The sequence below is a fragment of the Phaethon aethereus genome (assembly GCF_964289735.1).
Source record: "Phaethon aethereus genome assembly, chromosome: 4".
In the NCBI taxonomy this organism is placed as follows: Eukaryota; Metazoa; Chordata; class Aves; order Phaethontiformes; family Phaethontidae; genus Phaethon; species Phaethon aethereus.
The window spans coordinates 19,014,288-19,031,566 of NC_138578.1; the positions used below are offsets into that span (position 1 = coordinate 19,014,288).

The following is a 17,279-nucleotide window of genomic DNA, read 5'->3' on the forward strand; positions in this document are numbered from 1 at the left end:
GAGTGACCCAGAGGAAGACTGGCGCCGCTGGACGGATGGTGAGAAATGACAGACGATGAGCGTGGGAAGCAGAAGCTCAGCCCGGCTGCCTGAAGCATCTTGTGACAAACCTTCACCCAAGCCAGCATGTGACCGCAGATGGATCTGAAACCGCTCTCCTACTGCGTTCCTTCGGGTCTGACGTGCTGTGGCTGCGTGCTGCTGCAAAGCAGGTGACGCCCTCGGCCCCAGACCCGAGCTCCCTGCTGCGCGCTGGACCTCGCGTTCGGGTGTCTGTGGCCCGAGGGGTTCGGGCAGCTTGCCCAGGTGTCAATGCAGCCCCCCAGCCACAACCCCCGCCCCATTTTCTGCCCGATCAGCCAGCCAAGCAGACCCGCTCTACCGTGTGCCTGGCGCTGGAGGGGCGAGGGGATGCGCAGGCGTGGGCAGGGAACAGCTCTCTCCTTGCACCGGCTGCACTTGCTTCGGTTTCGGCGGGATGTGAACCTGACCCTTTAGCCGTATTTCTAAGGGCTGTGAAAATTTCCCCTAGCACTTGCTCAGCTCCTTTCTCCTCTGGCTTTTATAGTTGCAGGGATTTTCCTTTCACCTGAGCCCTTCCAAGCTGTGGGAAGGAGGCAAGGTTTGGGGGAGAGGTGCTCTGCCACTGAACCAGCCGAGACATCTGGAAAAAAACAACTTTTCAGGTGCAGAAGCCCTTCTCCACATCTGAAAAAAAAACCCTGTTGAAACCCCGAGGTTGTTACTCTGCTTGTTGAAAAGGCTGGTGAGACCAGAGCTTTGGAGAGGGGCCCCCAGGCACCCTCCTCCGCCAGGCAGCTCCCCCCAACCTGCACAGCAGTGGGTTTGCGGCGGACCCTCTGTAAATGAACCCACTTCTTGCCTCTCGGTATGCCAGGGTTTGTCTACCCAGGAGCACAAGTCAGCGTCCTGGGGAAGGTGGCTTTTCTCATTTATGGAAGTGTTTTAAATTGCGTGATGGAGTCATTTCAAATGGTACAGAGAACAGGTGGAACATTTGCGTGTGGATGGTGTCAACCTAAAACAGAATAAACTAGTTTCTGGTTGCCACTTCTCTGTAAAATACAATGGTAGACTGCATAATTTATACTTTGTTCTTTGCAGAGAAAGCAAAAATGTGTTCAGGGAGGTTTTTTTTACTCTGTACTCCTGAATCTTTATCGACATTGCATTTACTCTAATACACATTAAATTGATGACTATTAATTTAAGCTGAATTTTTCCGTTGTCTGCTTGGGAATAATCTTTTATTCTTACTACGTGGGAAAAGGCATTACAGGTTTGGTTTTGTGAGCACATTTCCTTTCTTCCTAGCTATCAGGACGTTTTGCTCTTTGTTGTCTTGCTGTGGCTGAGAGAGGCGTGCTTTGCAGCTGACTGCCCATCGTCTCGCCGTGCCACTTCACGGATCCGGAGAAGCCGCACGTGAAGGGGATGGTGGCCGCCAGCCACCGGCAGAGCCCCAGCCAGGCCCTGGGGTGAGCTCTGGCCAGAGCGGGAGGCAGCGGGCGCTCTTGGCCGGCGCTGGGCGAGGGTGATGCTCTTGCTGCAAGTTTCAGGAGTTCGCATTTTGAATTCACTGGTGAGATTTTTGCAGGGTTTTTTGTCCGACTTAAACGCCGGGTGAAGGGAATGAGCTGAGGTAGGTGTTCCTGGTGATGTTTTCTCAGGGCGACAAAGGGCAGTTACACTCTGGTGCACCAGGGTTGCAGGTAGGAGTGGGCTGCTTTTCCACAGAGGAAAAGCACTTGGTCGCTCAGACAGTGTCACCCCAGTTCTGAATAGAGGACAGGCTGTTAAAAGCCTTAAAATGTTGCTGATGAGCTTTTTTTTTAATGTGTATCTCATCTCCCATTCCGACCCTGCGCTTCAAGCTTCCCATATCCCTCCCTCCCCAGCAGACTACTAGGCTAACTGGCATTTTCCATGAGCCTAATTTAGCCAGCCGGTGGGATGTCAGGTATCTCCTCTTCTAGAAACGGTCTGCTGAACTACAACTTTTTGCAAACTTCAATTCCCACAGCCTCTTTCAATGGTTGGTGTTTTTTTTTTTAAAAAAAAAGGTGTATGATCCAGCCAGGGGTCAGCCAGGCAGCCCTATCATAAAGCAGAGGCAGCCGCAGTTAAAATTTAATTCTGGGGCGGGGGGGGAAAAAAAAGTTGTACTCTGCACCTGTGATAAGCCTGTAGTCCTACCAACAGGGCACAGCTCCTGACCTCCCCCTCCAGTTACCTCCCACCATTATACTTGCTCGCTGCCGGCTGCCAATAAGAGCCTCGAAGACTGAGAAAGTTTCGTTTCATCTTCCCCAGAGCCTCTCTGCACAGGGCCCTGGCCAGCAAGGAAGCCTGCACTGACAGAAACGGCTCATCAGAAGGTTGGTTTTCTTAAAGCATGAAAAGAGTAAAAACTTGTTAGCCTGGGAAGAGTGGGATAATAGTGCAAATGTAGAGGGTTTTTTTTCTTCCTGCTCAGTACATAATTTAAAGCAAATTATCTGGCAAATCCAACTTGGGGAAGGGGGGGGCTTTTAAAAAACTATGCACAAAAGCTGGATTACAGAGAGGTTACTTTCTTTGCTGCTTTCTCCTGCTACCAGAACTGTGAGCTGCATTAAAGGAATCTGGCTGGTACTTTGCTCTGTTTAAATCGGGCTCTCTGTTGTCTACATGGATGCTCAAGAGCAAATTCCTCTTAGCAAGGCTGCTTTGCTGTATGTGTTTTCTGGTGGGCTTTGGGGATGTGCTGGATGTAGCTGCCATCCTTGCCAGAAGCTTGCATGTCAGTGGCTTTTATGTGTTGCTGCCCGGTCTCCCTTGTGTATTTGCTGTCCTTTTCAATGCAGTGTGCTGTCAGTGACAAGAGCATCTTAACATTGCAGTCTCTTTGTTAATGTTTGCAGCTCAGAGAGGAGAAAGTCTATGAATAATACTCATGTACAGAATACTGTGCGTTGTGAAAGTGTCGAAGGCAGAGATGTAGCACGTGTGGGTGGTATTGCTGTGGGTCGGCAGAGCAAGGCGCTCGGAGGTGATGCCGCTCCGTTGCCCTCCGCACACATACCTGGTACTGCCCCGGCTGCATTCGCGCCGGGCTGGCGTGGGCTGCCAGGCAGAGCCAGGAGTGGGATTTCTGGAGATGCGTGCGTTTTCCCGAAGGCTTCAGAGAGAGCGTGTCCCTCCCCCCTCCCCCCCCCCCAAAGATTGCCCACTTCATTTGCTTCATTTCGGTTTCTGTTCTGGCTTCTGTGCTCAGGAGCTGGTGGGGAGGAGCCTGACCACCCTGCAGCACGGTTCTGCCTTTGTCAAGCTGCTATTTCCAAGAAGAAAAAAAAAAGAAAACCAAAAAACAAAAACCACCACAATTTGTAGCAAGAAGTCTCAACAAATGTGAGCAGGTGGTTTATCTTGGCCTCAGGGAAAAACTTGCTTTTAACTGTTATCTGAGAATGTTTTGTGTTGTCTTTGACCTGGATGGGAGAATTGGAGCACAGACATTTTTGTGGGTTTTTTTTAGATCTGAGGCTTACTGATTTTCAAGGTTTACCTTGCTTGTTTAACCGCAGGAAAGCAAGGCTGGGGTTCAGACTTGGGACACAGCGTTGGGTTTCTGCCTTTCTGGCTCTCTACAACAAGAAACCGGAGATACGAGTTTTCTACAGTTATCTCTCTTGTGTGGAGCCCGGCCTCGTTTCGAGGAAATGCGAGACCAATGCGAACTGCCAAGTTCACCAACCGAAATGCCTGAGTCACTGGTTGGAGCCTAGGTTTACTGCCCAGCCCTGCCTGGCACGAGAGTAATTGGTGAACTGTGTCTAAGCGCTAGTGCAGCCCTTCTAGGGTGGGGTGGGGAACGTCAATGCCTTGCTGCTATTTTGAAGGCTGGATAAAATGCCACAAAATGCAAAAAGCTTGAAGAGACTCAAATGCAGGTAAGATACGGTTATGTTTTGCCACCTCCAGCAGCGGCAAGGGAACCGACCGAAAGGCCACCCACTGAGGAGCAATGGCGACCAGCTTGGTTGGGGCATCAGACTGACCCAAGTTTTTTCACTGTTCTGTTCCCCTCCCATCTCTTTCAGAAGAGCAGCTGGCAATGGCCGCCCCACCCGTCGTGGTGATCCAGCCGCAGCACAGCATGGGCACATCTGCTGCCCCGAGGGGCATGTGGCAGACGGGGCTGATGGACTGCTGCACCGACTGCAGCGTCTGTGAGTGCCTGGGGGTACCGTCTCTCAGCCGGCGGCCGCAATGTGCTGCGGCCGGTCCCACACCCTCTCGGGACGCTTTTCTTGCCCCTGCCGCTCTCATCGGTGGTTGCGATAGCTATAGCCACATAGCCCGGCGCTCCCAGTTCCTCCTCCGATGCTGGTGGTGCCGGGCGGGCGGGCAGACCCTCACCCGCTGCTGCGTTTCTCCCCCGGCCAGGCTGCTGCGGGATGTTCTGCTTCCCCTGCCTCGCCTGCCAAGTGGCCGGGGACATGAACGAGTGCTGCCTGTGTGGGACCAGCGTGGCCATGAGGACCCTCTACCGCACCAGATACAACATCCCGGTCAGTGGTTGACCCGGCCCCTCACTGTGCTGCTCCTCCTTTTTTTCGCTTCCGAATCCTGTGTGATGCCCAGAGCACAGGAGAGGGGTTGGGATGCTCTTGGCCGCACCGATCCCTGGGCTGGTGTCCAACAGTGCATGTTAATGGGAGACAGCTCCTTCCTAGCACCCTTCACCAGGGGCACGTGTCCTGCCTTCAGCTGCTGCCAACCACAGCGTCTTGCAGGGCCTCGCCCGCTGCTTCTCCGTGCCATCCTTGATCTTTGAAAGATGGGAAATATTTGAGATAATTGTGGGCAGACTAAAGAACAAATTAACCTCGTTACACAGAAAAACCTCCGTAATCAGACGGAGCATTTGTATACGCTATGTGTGTGTAATGGTTTCTTCCCACGGGGGCTTGTGCCCTTCCCAGTGCAAACCATGTGGCCCAAGTCCAGTTTGCCCCAATTGTCTCTTTCTCTGTGTGTTTCGCCCCTGAGTCTTAACCTCCAAAGCCGAAAGACAAGCAGCTCTCTGCAGCCTGCAGAAAGGGCTTCCTCCTTCCTTTCCACTCTGTGGGGGTTCGCCAGCCCCCATTTTTAGTGTCTGCTACTTGGGATGCTGCAGTCAGCCAGGAAACAAAAGGCACATGAACGTGGAATGTGATTAACATTTTCTTGGCTGAAACGTGGCTTTTGGGAAACCTCTGTCCCTAACCAATTTCTTCCTAACAGGGGTCCATTTGCTCTGACTTCTGTGTCACCCTGTGGTGCCCCATGTGCTCCGTTTGCCAAATTAAGAGAGACATCAACCGGAGGAGGGAGATAGGCATATTCTGGTAAGCTGGGCGTGCTGGAGCTGCTCTATAAAGCCGCTGCCGCACAAAGCCAAGTGGCTTCTTGGGGTTTCTTCTTCTGCCAACGCCTGATGCAAGACACAGGGTTGCTGCAGTGGGGAAATGGCCGTGGATGGGTGACAAGAGTGACCTGTCCCATTGCTGGGAACCTCGTGCTGGAAGAGGGGGGCAGGACTGGGGCCACGCACATGGCATGGCGAGGCACAGCCCCGCTCCCTGACCCTCCTCTCCCATCCCGTTGCAGATGCCACCGTCCTCGATGCGCCCTGCAGAGCTGCTGGAGGCAGGAGTCGCCTCTGCCCTGGCTGCTGGGAAACGCACCGCGGGGGGCTTGCCTTGATTGTGGCTGATTTCCCCTTCCCTCGCTAACCCCATGAATAAACAGCAGAGTTTGTCTTCCCGCCTGTGTGTGTGTCAGTCACCCTTTGCACCACCTGAGAGCAGAGAGCACCCATCCTTCTCCTGCTCCGTCTGTCTCAGCGGCCCCTGGTGCAGCTGAGATTTCCCTGCACCCGCTGCAGAGAAAAGATTTTCACTAGAAAGGATGTTTAATACACAGGAGGAGTCATTGCTGCTCATCCAAGTTGTAAAATTTGGAAAAGTGGCTTCTGCTCCAGGGTGGAGCTAGGGCTTCCCGCAGCCAGGTGATGGCTGCAGGCCACCAAGTCCCAAGTTGTCCCTGACGCGGTTGCCTGGGTAGCTGATGGGGGCTGCTGGCCAGTCCCACCCTTCTGAACACCTTTCTGAACATAAAGCCAAGGGGATTTTTAGCTGCCTGGCACCAGCCCACCTCCTGCGTTGCAGACACATGCTCCCCTGCAGACCCTGAGCATGAATTCCCACCCTTCTGCCATTAAAAACCTGGCTGGGTCGTGGGTTGCCAAGTCCTCCCCACGGGCAAACCTGCCGCCTCCCAGCCATGGCCAAGCAGAACCTGCCTGCCCTGAGCTACCAGCACCCAAAAGGCAGAGGTTGCCTCTACCCTCTCTTCCATCACTCTCAGAGAGATGCTAAAGGATTTTTGATCCCTACAAATTTCCCCCAGCGTCACTCTCTGAGGAAAATATTATTATTTTTTTCCCCCTCTGCCTTCAACTTTACCACAGACCATGTAAAGGGCAGCAGAGGCTCCGTCAGTGCTGCGGGATGGGTCTGCATGATACCTGAGACAAATGGAAGATTCTGGAGGGCAGGTTGGTAGGAGTTAACACGATCGTAAAGATTAATGGAACCGGAGCTGGTGGTCAAGAAGATGAAGAAGTATTTGTACTTAGGAAGTAAACCGTGAGGACTTAACTGTTCCTGCACTCTTGAATAACGTAACTGTCATGAGGTCAGCAGAATCCACAGGAGCTGGGGTAAAGGCAAAGGCGGCAGGTGGGGATCGCGACCACCAACTCAACTGAGGGACTATGCAAATCACACACACTCCCCGTCCTAGGAGCATGTGCATCAATTTAAATACGTGTAACCAATAATAATCAATGTGGTAATTACTAGCCAATGGATGTAAATTTGGGAGGTTCTCTATTGTTTTTGCTAACCGTGTAACAGGATAAATACGTGTTGATTCCTGTGTGTTGTGGAATACCACCTAGCACCCATACCTGCGCAAATATGCTAGAAATAAAGTACCTCCACTCTGTGCGTATGTTGGCGTGCTGCACACTGGGTATACGATCCCACTTTTGGGACAACATGCACGGCGACATTCCCATCTGCCTAAACCCCAGATGTCCCAGACGGTCCTGCAGATGATCCCTGGAAATACAAAAAGCTGCATTTTTAGCCAGAGAGAAGTAAAGGCCAGGAATGTGGAGAGGGGGAGAGAAGAAATACCACGCTGCCGTCTCATCCCAGGACATCCCTATACCTTGAAGCAGCACCTGTGTCACCCAGTGGAGTTACGGTCAGATCTTGCGACGCTCAGGCTTCATGAAGGAAAGGTGCTGTGCCTCCAGCGGCGTATGGCTTAAGGCGGCGTAGGAGCCCGGAAACAGACTGTGCCCTGAAAACGGCTACCAAAAGTGGCATGTCCCCTCAGGGGTCTGGGCCAGAGGGATGCTGGGGTGGAGAGAGGTGAGGGGTGGCAGCAGGAGCCCGGCAGAAGCCACGGCGAGCTTGCAGAAAGCTTGCAGCCAGCTGCCTGCAACGGGGAAGCTGCAAATGCGCAAAGCAACGCCTAAGCCGGCATCTGGTCTGTCAGTCAGAGGGAGCAGAGGTCATTCGCCAGGGAGCACCCGGAGCGTATAAAAGGGTGAGAACCGGGAAAACGGTGAGAAGCAGGAACAGCACGCGCGTCTGCCGGGACGTGGGCGGCTCGGCGGGTACGTATGGCTTGGGTTTGCTTTGGCAAAGAGCCGCGGTACAAAACTACGGAAACTGCTCGTGACTGAAGCGGTGTCGCTGCGGGAAGGTGTGGAAACAGAGGTGAGGTTTTGTACCTGGAAAACGACTTCAGAGCTAAACCGGAGTGTGCTGCCGACGGGCATCTCAACAGAAGTGGGCAGCGGAGGTGAAGGATGGCAGCTTTTGCCCTGTCTGTGCACGTACACGTGTGTGTGTATGTATAACAAAAAGCTGCTTTATGACCTTGGTTATCGGTGAAATGTGGCTGCACGCACCTCGGGATCCATTTTGTCCCCATCAGCCATTCCGCCACTGCCGTAGGGCGGCGGAGCTCCAGGTCTGGGGGTGCTCGGGGCGACATGCCGGCTGTGCTGGGCCCAGGCTGCCTCTCAGCGGGTGAGTGTGTGGCGGGGGCTCCTCCCGGCCACTGCCTGCTCTGCTCCGCAGCCTCCGTCCGCCCAGGGCCGTGGTGCACCCATGCTGGGGGGGAGGGAGAGAGGGCAGTGGTCGGCCCTGCCCACGAAGCTACGGCGTGCGTGCAGTGGCCAGCTCGGCCGGGCTGCAGCCTCACCGTGTGCTGCTATTAACCTCGTTACCGGGCAGCGGGGGAGCACGGGAGGCCGGTGGGGTCCTGCCCCTAAACCTTCTCTCCCCACTGCTCCCCCACGCGCTTCTCCCTGCGTCCCCCGCCATCCCGCCCGCTGCTGGGCATTCCTGTCCCTGCGTGGGACCCCCGTGCTGTCCCTGCCTGGCGTCCCCGCGGCACAGCCTCTCCGTGGTCTGTCCCCTGCTTCTTCCTAAATCCTTCCCTGCCCAGGCTCCCGGCGGCGGCCGCCGTTTCGGCGTGCCGTGAGGTGTTAACGTCGGCTGCAGAGGTGACCGGAGTCGCCCGGGGCCTCGTGCACGAGCAAGCAGGGCCGGCCAGCCGGCGCAGGGGCGGGCGGTGTCTGGCGAGGGGCGATGGGCGCCGGGGCGGCGGGGCTGCCTGCACTCGCTCCGAAGGCCCCTGCCAGCAGCCGGGTGACTTGCCCCAGCGGGGACACAGCAGCTTTTTTAGTGCTCTGTTCCATAGGAGCAGGAAAACACCCTTGTCTTTTAACCCCGGGTGGGGGCCGGTGACCGAGGCAATCCCACCAGCTGTTGGTTGTCTCTTCAAGGCCACTCGTCATCTAACGGGAGCAGATACCAGTGTCTCAGATAGGGTCAGCCCAGCCACAATTCTGCTGCCTGCAGAAAGCTGTAAAAACTCACGAGCAAATCATGTGGAGACTTTTTACAAGCTTTCTTCCCTCTTACGGTGTAATTCAACATCCCTTTTCCTCTCCGTGAACTCCCGGGGGACAAGGGGTGGCCATGTCTGACAGCAGAGATGTGTCCGGGCCAGTCTGTAAATGATGGGGAGCCGGAGCTGCCAGTAGAGCCGTCGCCCGTTGCCACCTCTCGGCAGTAGTCGATACACATGCAATGGCACCGCCCGTGTCTGTCTGTCTTCGTCGGATGCGGGTAATGCGCTCGACGGCATCGTCTGAGTGCTGGGCATAGTAATATATTTATTCCACCGTATTCCTTGTGTTTCATACTTAAGTTCTGTGCAAATGTGTAATTCTGACGTGAAAACAATCCCATTCACTTTATAATGTTTTAACAGAATTTACAGGGATTAATGCTGTCATCCCTTGCTTCAAAATGTAAATGCTTCCCATGTTTTTCTTTTTGTTCCTCCCAGCCTCCCTCCCTTGTCACAGGAGGGGAGGGAGCCCCGGGGCAGGGAGGGGAGGGCTGCGGCAGACACTCCCAGCTGCCACCCAGGCAGGCAGCGGTGCTGCCTGCGCAGGCAGGGCCAAGGTGTCAAAGCTGGGCAGGGCCAGGCAGGACAGGAACTGTCTAAAGGTGCTCTGTTACATGCCCATAATGCCATTGTGGAAATGCCCGTGGGCTGTGCGGGGACACGGCAACGGGAGAGGATCTTCCTGGGGAGCTGCCCCGGGACCCTTCCAGGCAAAGGAACAGCAACCCGCAGTTCACAGAATCACAGAATCATTAAGGTTGGAAAAGACCTTTAAGATCATCAAGTCCAACCACCAACCCACCACCACCATGCCCACTAAACCATGTCCTGAAGCGCCACGTCCACGCGTTTTTTGAACACCTCCAGTGATGGTGACTCCACCACCTCCCTGGGCAGCCTGTTCCAATGCTTGACCACTCTTTCAGTAAAGAAATTTTTCCTGATATCTAGTCTAAACGTCCCCTGGCAAAGTTACAGGGGCCCAACACTCAGGCTGCCTTCCCACTGATGATTCCTTTGCTGAGGACATGTGGCTGTGTGCTGGGAGCAGGAGAGAGCCCTTGTAGCTGTAAGAGCACGGAAGCCTTTGCACCTCATCCCCACACTGCTTAACAGAACAGTGCCGAGTTTGGGCACAGGGCATGGAGTCCCATGGATGCTATGGGAGCATCCTTTTTTTTTTTAATTAAAGTTCCAAAGCTGAAGTGAGAATGACAGAACGTGGTGCCATGCCTTGTGGGGTCAGTGGGGAGGGAAGGGGCTGCACGTGGAGGTGGCGATGGAGGTGCAGGTGGAGATAATTAATTGGGTCAAGAGGGTTTGGGCATGGTGCTGTGGAGCAGGAGCTCTGCTGCTCTTAAAGGCTGCAGCCCCTCACTGGGGAAGGATGGGCAGGAGTGGGACTCCAGGGAACTGAGGAAGAGGAGGATGTGCACTGGCACAGACAGGCAAGTGGAGGAGGGATGGAAACTGGTGACTGGGCTTAAGGTGATGGGAGAGGAAAAGTAAAACCCACTGCCTTTGACACCTGCTAAGAAAGCAGGTGAAGAAAGAAGGGACAGGGAGAGGGGGAGGCAGGGAGGCTGAGATGCTCAGGGAACAAAGCAAAGATTAAGGTGACTACTGAGAGCTTAGGAAAGCTAGGATCCAGCTGTAGTAGCTTTGGGACACTGCGAACATAAAAAAAATAAAAAATACCATTTTAAACAGATAATGATGAAAGACAAACTGGGGATGAGAAGACAGGATTGAAGTGTTGAAGCACTGATGCTCTGCAGCAGAAAGACCTCTGTTTATACAGAGACATTTTAGTTGCATAGGCAGAGGGATGAGGTGCTGCTGCCTTCTGGGGGGAGTGGGCTCGTTTTTGGGGAGGACTTTGCTGCAGACGACAGTAGCAGCTCCTGGCAGATCTGTGCCCCCCACTTTTTGGTAGGGGTGGTGGTGCCCTGGCAGGCTGGATCCCTCTGGGACCTGTGCTGCCCTCTCCATCTTCAAATGCAGCAACCTGAGCAAGACACCCTCTTCAGAAACACCCGCGACATCTTTCTCTGATGGCTTTTCCTTCTAGACCACAAACTGCCTGGAGGGACCTGACCCCGTGCTGGCGATGGCCTCTCACCACGTGATCACGGTCCAGCCCCAGCTTTCAGCTGCCCCGCGGGTAGGAGAGTGGCAGACGGGGCTGCTGGACTGCTGCTCCGACTTCGGCGTGTGTGAGTGCATACCTACCCCTCGCTCCCAGTGTTGGCTCATGATGTGTTTCTGGTGTTTTTTTCCCTGCTCTTTCCGTCGCATCGTCCCTGCTGCAAACCCTGCTTTTGTGGGTACCAGCAGCGGAGCAGCTGTCACCTGAGGGCAAGAGCCACGGCTCCCACAGACACATCCCCAGCCGTCTTTCCCCCCTTTCATCTCTCTTTGCACCCTCCCTCCAAGCCCATGTCCCGCAGGTATTTGCGGAGCCTTCTGCTTCAGCTGCCTGGGGTGCCAAGTGGCCGGGGACATGGACGAGTGCTGCCTGTGTGGCCCCAGCGTGGCCATGAGGACCCTCTACCGCACCAGATACAACATTCCGGTCAGTGACCAGCCGCGGGGCCTGCCCCAATGGCAGCGACAGCTGTGAGCTGGGCGCTGGAGTGTGGGCTCCGGGAAGGAGAAAGGGATGCCCGAGGGGAAGAGCAGCGGCGGGGAGTTGCCTGGGCAGGCAGGGAGCCAGGGGCACGCCTGCATCCGTGCTGTGAGCTGGGGATCATTCCGTCGCACACTGCTTCATCCCGGTCCTCGCCAGGCATGAGTGGCAGTATGCTGTGGGGCCAGGGGTGAGCTGCCCTGTGGTGTTGATGATGATAAATAGGAAGACTTAAAAGCTGACATAGGAAGGGGTTATTTATACAATGATATCCCTTGCTTCACAGGGCTCCATTCTGGGTGACTACGCCTCCACCATGTGTTGTCCCATGTGTGCACTCTGCCAGCTGAAGAGAGACATCAACCGGAGGAAGGAGCTGGGCATATTCTGGTAAGCTCGATGTGCTGGCGCTGGTTGATAAAGCCACTGCTGCACAGAGCCAAGTGGGCTCCCAGAGTCTCCCTTTCTACCAACACCTGACTTAAGACACAGGGTTGCTGCAGTGCTGAAATAGCAATGGCCAGGTGACAAGGGTGACCTGTCCCACAGCAAAATGTTGCTTGGGAATCTCTTGCAGGATGGGGGATCTACCCAGGGTCCCTCACCTGGGTCCAGCCAGCAAGGCAGGACTGGGGGGGCCAGAGACGGATGGACATGGGGACATGCACCCGGTGTGGTGAAGCATAGCCCTGCTCCCCGACCCTCCTCTCTGTCCCATTGCAGATGCTGCTGTCCTTGCCGCACCCTGTGGAGCCACTGCGGGCAGGAGTTGCCGCTGCCCTGGGCCTTGGGAAATGCACCATGAGTGGTTTGCACTGATTGTGGTTGATTTCCCCCTTCCCTGGGTAACACCAGCAATAAACACCAGAATTTGTCTTCCTGCCTGTGTGTGGTGTTATTTCTCTGCGTACTCCTGCAGCGCTGGAGGACAGCGTTGTGCTTTCATACGCTGTGCGGTCAGAGCAACGCTGAGGCTATCAGATAAAGGAGACTTTCTCTTGCAGTGGTGGAAGAGCTGGGGCAATCTGCACCTTGCTGGGTCTTGGGGTTGCAGGGGTTTATCCATCACCTTCCGTAGCAAACAACAGGGAAGAGGTAACTCTGGGGCTGGGGTTGCTCTGCAGCCACCGAGTGCTGGCTCAGATTGGTTTAAGCTTTGTTGCTTTTAACAGAAAAAGGTAGTTTTTGCCCAGACTGGGCAGTGGGCTGGGGCTGCACAGGGCCCTCTTGCTCTGGCACATCTGTGCTTCGGTACTGGCACCTTCAGAACCTGAGTGGATTTTATTCAGAAATACCTTTCCCACCCTTCTGTTTTCCCCACCACAACTGCTGTTGCATTTTCTATAGTGGCTGCAGCACCGTCACATCCCTGGCGTGAAGGGGTGAGGCTGTGCCCCTGCTGACAGCGTGTACACATGCATTCGCACACTTCGAACACACGTGCACAGAGAGGCAGGAGAAGGCAGTTGTGGCACGGTGACAACATGGTGAGCTGGGAGCTGACAAGTGTGTGTGTCTGCTGCGGGGACAGAGGCGACTCTGCTGGTCTGTGCATGGCCCACAGGCGTGCTGGGTCACCTCTGCTCTCTCCTGGCTGCTGCTCCCAAATCCCCATCACCTACAGCCCACCAGGCACAGAGCAGGGCTGGGTCTGAGCCTCCCCCTGCAGCACAGGCAGCTGTGTGATTTGGGGTGGCCAGTTCAGCAACAGCCCTGCTGCTCCAGGAGCTCATGGATGAGCTGAGAGCACCTCAGTCAAGGTCTTCAGCGTCACCCAATCATGAGTACTGCAGTCCCCCCTTTCCGGTGACAGGTGAGCCCTGTGTCCCCAGCATGAGGCTCCTGCAGATCCTCTGTGCCCTATCTCCCCTCCCACTATGGTGGTTGTTATGGGGTCCCCTGACAGTCATTCCTGGTTGGGGCCGTTCTACAATTTGGCCTGTCCTGGAAGGGGCTGCCAGGACCCCGTGGCTTTGCCCATCCCTGATCATGGGGTCTCCGCTCCAGGGCCGTTTCACCCCCAGTGCACACAGGGGCTGGGCCACTGGGACCGGGGACCAGAGCTACGAGCCTCACAGGGACCCAGGTCCTCGCAGGGCTCTGGTCCTTGCAGGCAATGCCATGGCAGTGCTGCACGGAGCCAGGAATAGCCAGCACCCACCTCATCTGAGGAGCATCAGGGGACGCAGGAGCTGCAGGTGATGCCTGGTGAGTGCCCAGAGCACCCACCAAAGAGTTCTGCACCCAGCTGCACCACCAGGGCTGAGCTGGGGACAGGGGTCTGGGGTCATGCTGCAGGAGAGGTGCTGTGCTATCGGGGTGGGAGGCTGGTGGTGCTGTGTCCATGGCAGAGCCTGGTGGGGTCAAACACAGCGGGGCTGTGTCCAGCTGTTGCTCAGGAAAACCCTGCCATGGGGTGGTGGTGTTGGCTGCTGCCGCTCACCCAGCCGGGGAGCGGTTTGAGTGTTGCTGGGGCTGTGGGGCCTGTCCCTGGGCCAGGGGCTATGTGGGGTGGTGGCAGGTCTGCGGCACTCCGTGGGGTGTCGCTGTGGGGGTCCGTGGGTGCCTCCCTCTGGGCCAGCTGGAGCCAAGCACCATGTGGGGCTGCCGCAGGCAGGTTCCCCTCTCCTCTGGGGGTGGTTTCTGGGTGCAGGGCTGGCCCTGCCGGGGACCCCGTCCTCTGTGCAGGGGCCGTGGGGTGGGCACGGCGGAGCTGGGTGACGCCAGCCTGGGGTGCGTGTCCCTGTCCCTCCTGCTCAGCCTGTGCAGGTGTCACTGCCACAACCGGTGAGGGCGACAGACCGCACGGGTGCACAAAGGTCACAACAGCGAGTTTTTAGGTGGCTGTAGTACACAAGGACATGAAAACCTTGTTTCTGTGACTTTATTACAAGCTACTACGAATGACCGCTAGTAAAGCAAGTACATGCTTAAGATCACTTACCTATAGGCACACCTACATGTGTTATTTGAGGTGTTACCTGCATGACGCTTACCAAAGCGCTGCCAGGAGCGGGGACGACAGAAAAGCCTCTTGTTACAGGTGGTCCGGAATCAGGAGTCAGCCTGGCATCCCTGACAAGGGTCCGTCTGTCCGGGAGATCTCAGCAGAGCAGCTCCTCTCGGGGAGGTGCTGCATTACTTTTACACCTTTCTGGTGCAGCCATGTTAAGCGGGTGTAGTACACCACGTGGCAGAGCAGCTCTTGCTGGAAGCTCAGCTCCCTGTTGTTGTGGTTGCTGCGCTCACTGTCACTGTGGTTTGTGTGTGCCGGCTCGAGGAGGTCTCGGCTCCCTGCTCAGCTCATCCGGGATGCCTGGGGCTCCCGGCTCAGCACTTGTCCCTCTTGGCCGGTGCGTGACTGGGTCACCTCTGTGGTTGCTCCCACACCTGGGCTGAGGGGCCCTCTCCCCTGTGGCTAGGGGCTTGAGGTGGAGCGAGAGCTGTCGGGGTCTGGGCCGACAGTGGCCGGGGACTCCCCAGGCATCGGTCAGGCTGGGCACTGGGTACCAGCAGCGAAGGAGGGTGGTAGGTGAGCACTCAATCCCGTATGAGGGCTGTCTGGGCTGCCCCTGCTGCCTCTCTTGGCACTACATGAACATGGGTGTGGGGCGAACAATGCCCAAGGGGGGTCAGTGTCATGTGGGGAGCTGCCACAGCGCTGCCACAGCCCCCCAGACCAAAGCTCCTCCCAGAAGGTTCGTGCCGAGTGTTTGAGGGGCTGGGAGCTGCAAAGGGAGTTGAGGGAAGGTGGAGCAAGAGCTGTTGGGGTCTGACCCAGCTACACCCCGTTGGCCACAGCGCGGTGCCAGGCTGGGAACAGCCCATTCTTGGTCCCTGTGCTGCTCTGTGCTGTGCTGAAATGCACCCCGCTTAGCAGAGGGGTTTGGGCAAAGATGCTCTTTCTCACATGCCCTTCTGGGGAGAAATGTGACTCTTCTGGCTGGCGAGGGGGACAGGCATCTCCTGTGGGGTCTCTGGGGCTGTGCACCCGGGAGCTCTCTCCCTTTTTGCAGGTACAGAGGAGTCACCGCTGCCTTGTGCTGCCATCTCACCTGCACCCCACATCCTGCGGCCCCTTACAGCAGGGCTGCCCCAGGAGAGTGAGGGGACCCCCAACTCACTTCTGCCCTCAGCAACTGGACTGAGACCCTCCACACAGTGAGGAGCACGTGGCACGGATTTAATCCCAAAGAGAGAGGCCAGGCTCCCTGCTGGGAAGAGCTCCTTGCAGGGGACAGCCCTGCTTGTGCCCGCCTGGCTCCTGGCTGACAGACACCCCGGCTTGTTACAGCTGCAGCTGATAGACGGTCCAGCTACTGGACGCTCTGGATTAGAGATGCTCCTGGTTCTCACAGCTCTGGCGAATGGACCCTTCAGCTTCTCACAGTTCAAGGTATTTGAAGCTCCAAGTTATTTCAGCTCCTGCTTCTTACAGCTCCAGCTCCAAATTGCGGTTGGGATTTGGTTGCACAGTTGGGATACGAGATGCTCCTGCTGACACATGCTCCTCCCCTTGTTACAGCTGGGGTTATGGACACTTGGGCTCTTAGACACGAGATGCTCATTACGGGCAATGGATGTTTCACCTCAGATTACTTGAAGCTGGAGTTATTTCAGCTCCAGCACACTCTGGAGAAGAGATGCTTCTACTGCTTCCAGAAGCTGACTCTTGTTACAAGCTAATTGATACTCCAGCTACTTGCTGCAGTCCGGCCTTTTGGCAAGGTTGTAAATCAATCACTGTCATAACTTAAATAGGAATTGTCATAATTGTACATTGCCTAAATATTGACTAATTATTTAATAACTATTCCAACCATTGTACAAACCTTGAATAAAGAGTTGGAGGAAACCATCTTTCCCTCTCATCTCAGATGCTGACTTTGGCCTGGTACATGCCAGCCTCCCTAACCTGAGGACCAACACAAGCAGACCCCCACCTCCAGTGAGGGTCCAGGTACTCTGCCCTCCCAAAGTCCCCTCTGAGCCTCTGTTTACAAGTCCCAAAAATGCAGCACTTACTTACTTACTTACTTAGGTTTTTCTGAGTCCCAGAAATGCAGGATTTTACTTTTTCTCTGAGCTTCAGAAACACAAGGCTCTGCGGTTGAGACGTAAACCCACAGGAATTAGTCTTTTCCTGAGCCCCAGACCCAGCACTGAATTTCTGTTTTCTACACCTGTGTGTTATATGATGTTGGGGGGGAAGGAAAACATACAGCCCCTGCACAGCCCAGGATCTCACATGCAGTTTTAGGGAACGCTTGGGAACTGGGATGGGGGAGGGCCCAGCCCTGTAACCCTCTGTCTTAGCTGCTGGTGAAGCCAAGCAGTCTCCGGGCTCCAGCCTTTCAGGCTTTATCCGCTCTCTGCCGACAGTGACCATCCCATACAGCAAACCCAAGGGCGGTGGCAGCTTCTCCCCCTCTGCAGGGAGCTGTGCCTGCGAGTGCAGCCCCGGTTGGGCCTCTCACACCACAGGGGTGCTTGAGCCGGGGAGGAGCACCCAGGAACATCTGCTGCTCCCGCGGCACAAGGGGGACCCGGGCTGCTCTGCCTCCTCAGCTAAGGAGCCAGGCAGGGATCAGGGTGCCAGGCA

The 17,279-nt window shown here is 55.8% G+C and overlaps 1 protein-coding gene across 1 annotated transcript; it reads left to right on the plus strand.

Moving 5' to 3' along the window:
- Positions 1-4,186: 4,186 nt before the first annotated feature.
- Positions 4,187-16,363, plus strand: PLAC8 (placenta associated 8; the record flags this gene model as incomplete). The annotated part of the gene is made up of 11 exons (XM_081999614.1): positions 4,187-4,232; positions 4,450-4,574; positions 5,290-5,393; positions 8,082-8,097; positions 11,120-11,264; positions 11,499-11,623; positions 11,964-12,067; positions 13,378-13,490; positions 15,694-15,780; positions 15,972-16,073; positions 16,203-16,363. 11 exons carry the CDS (start codon positions 4,187-4,189, stop codon positions 16,361-16,363), a joined length of 1,128 nt encoding a protein of 375 aa, XP_081855740.1.
- Positions 16,364-17,279: the final 916 nt, after the last annotated feature.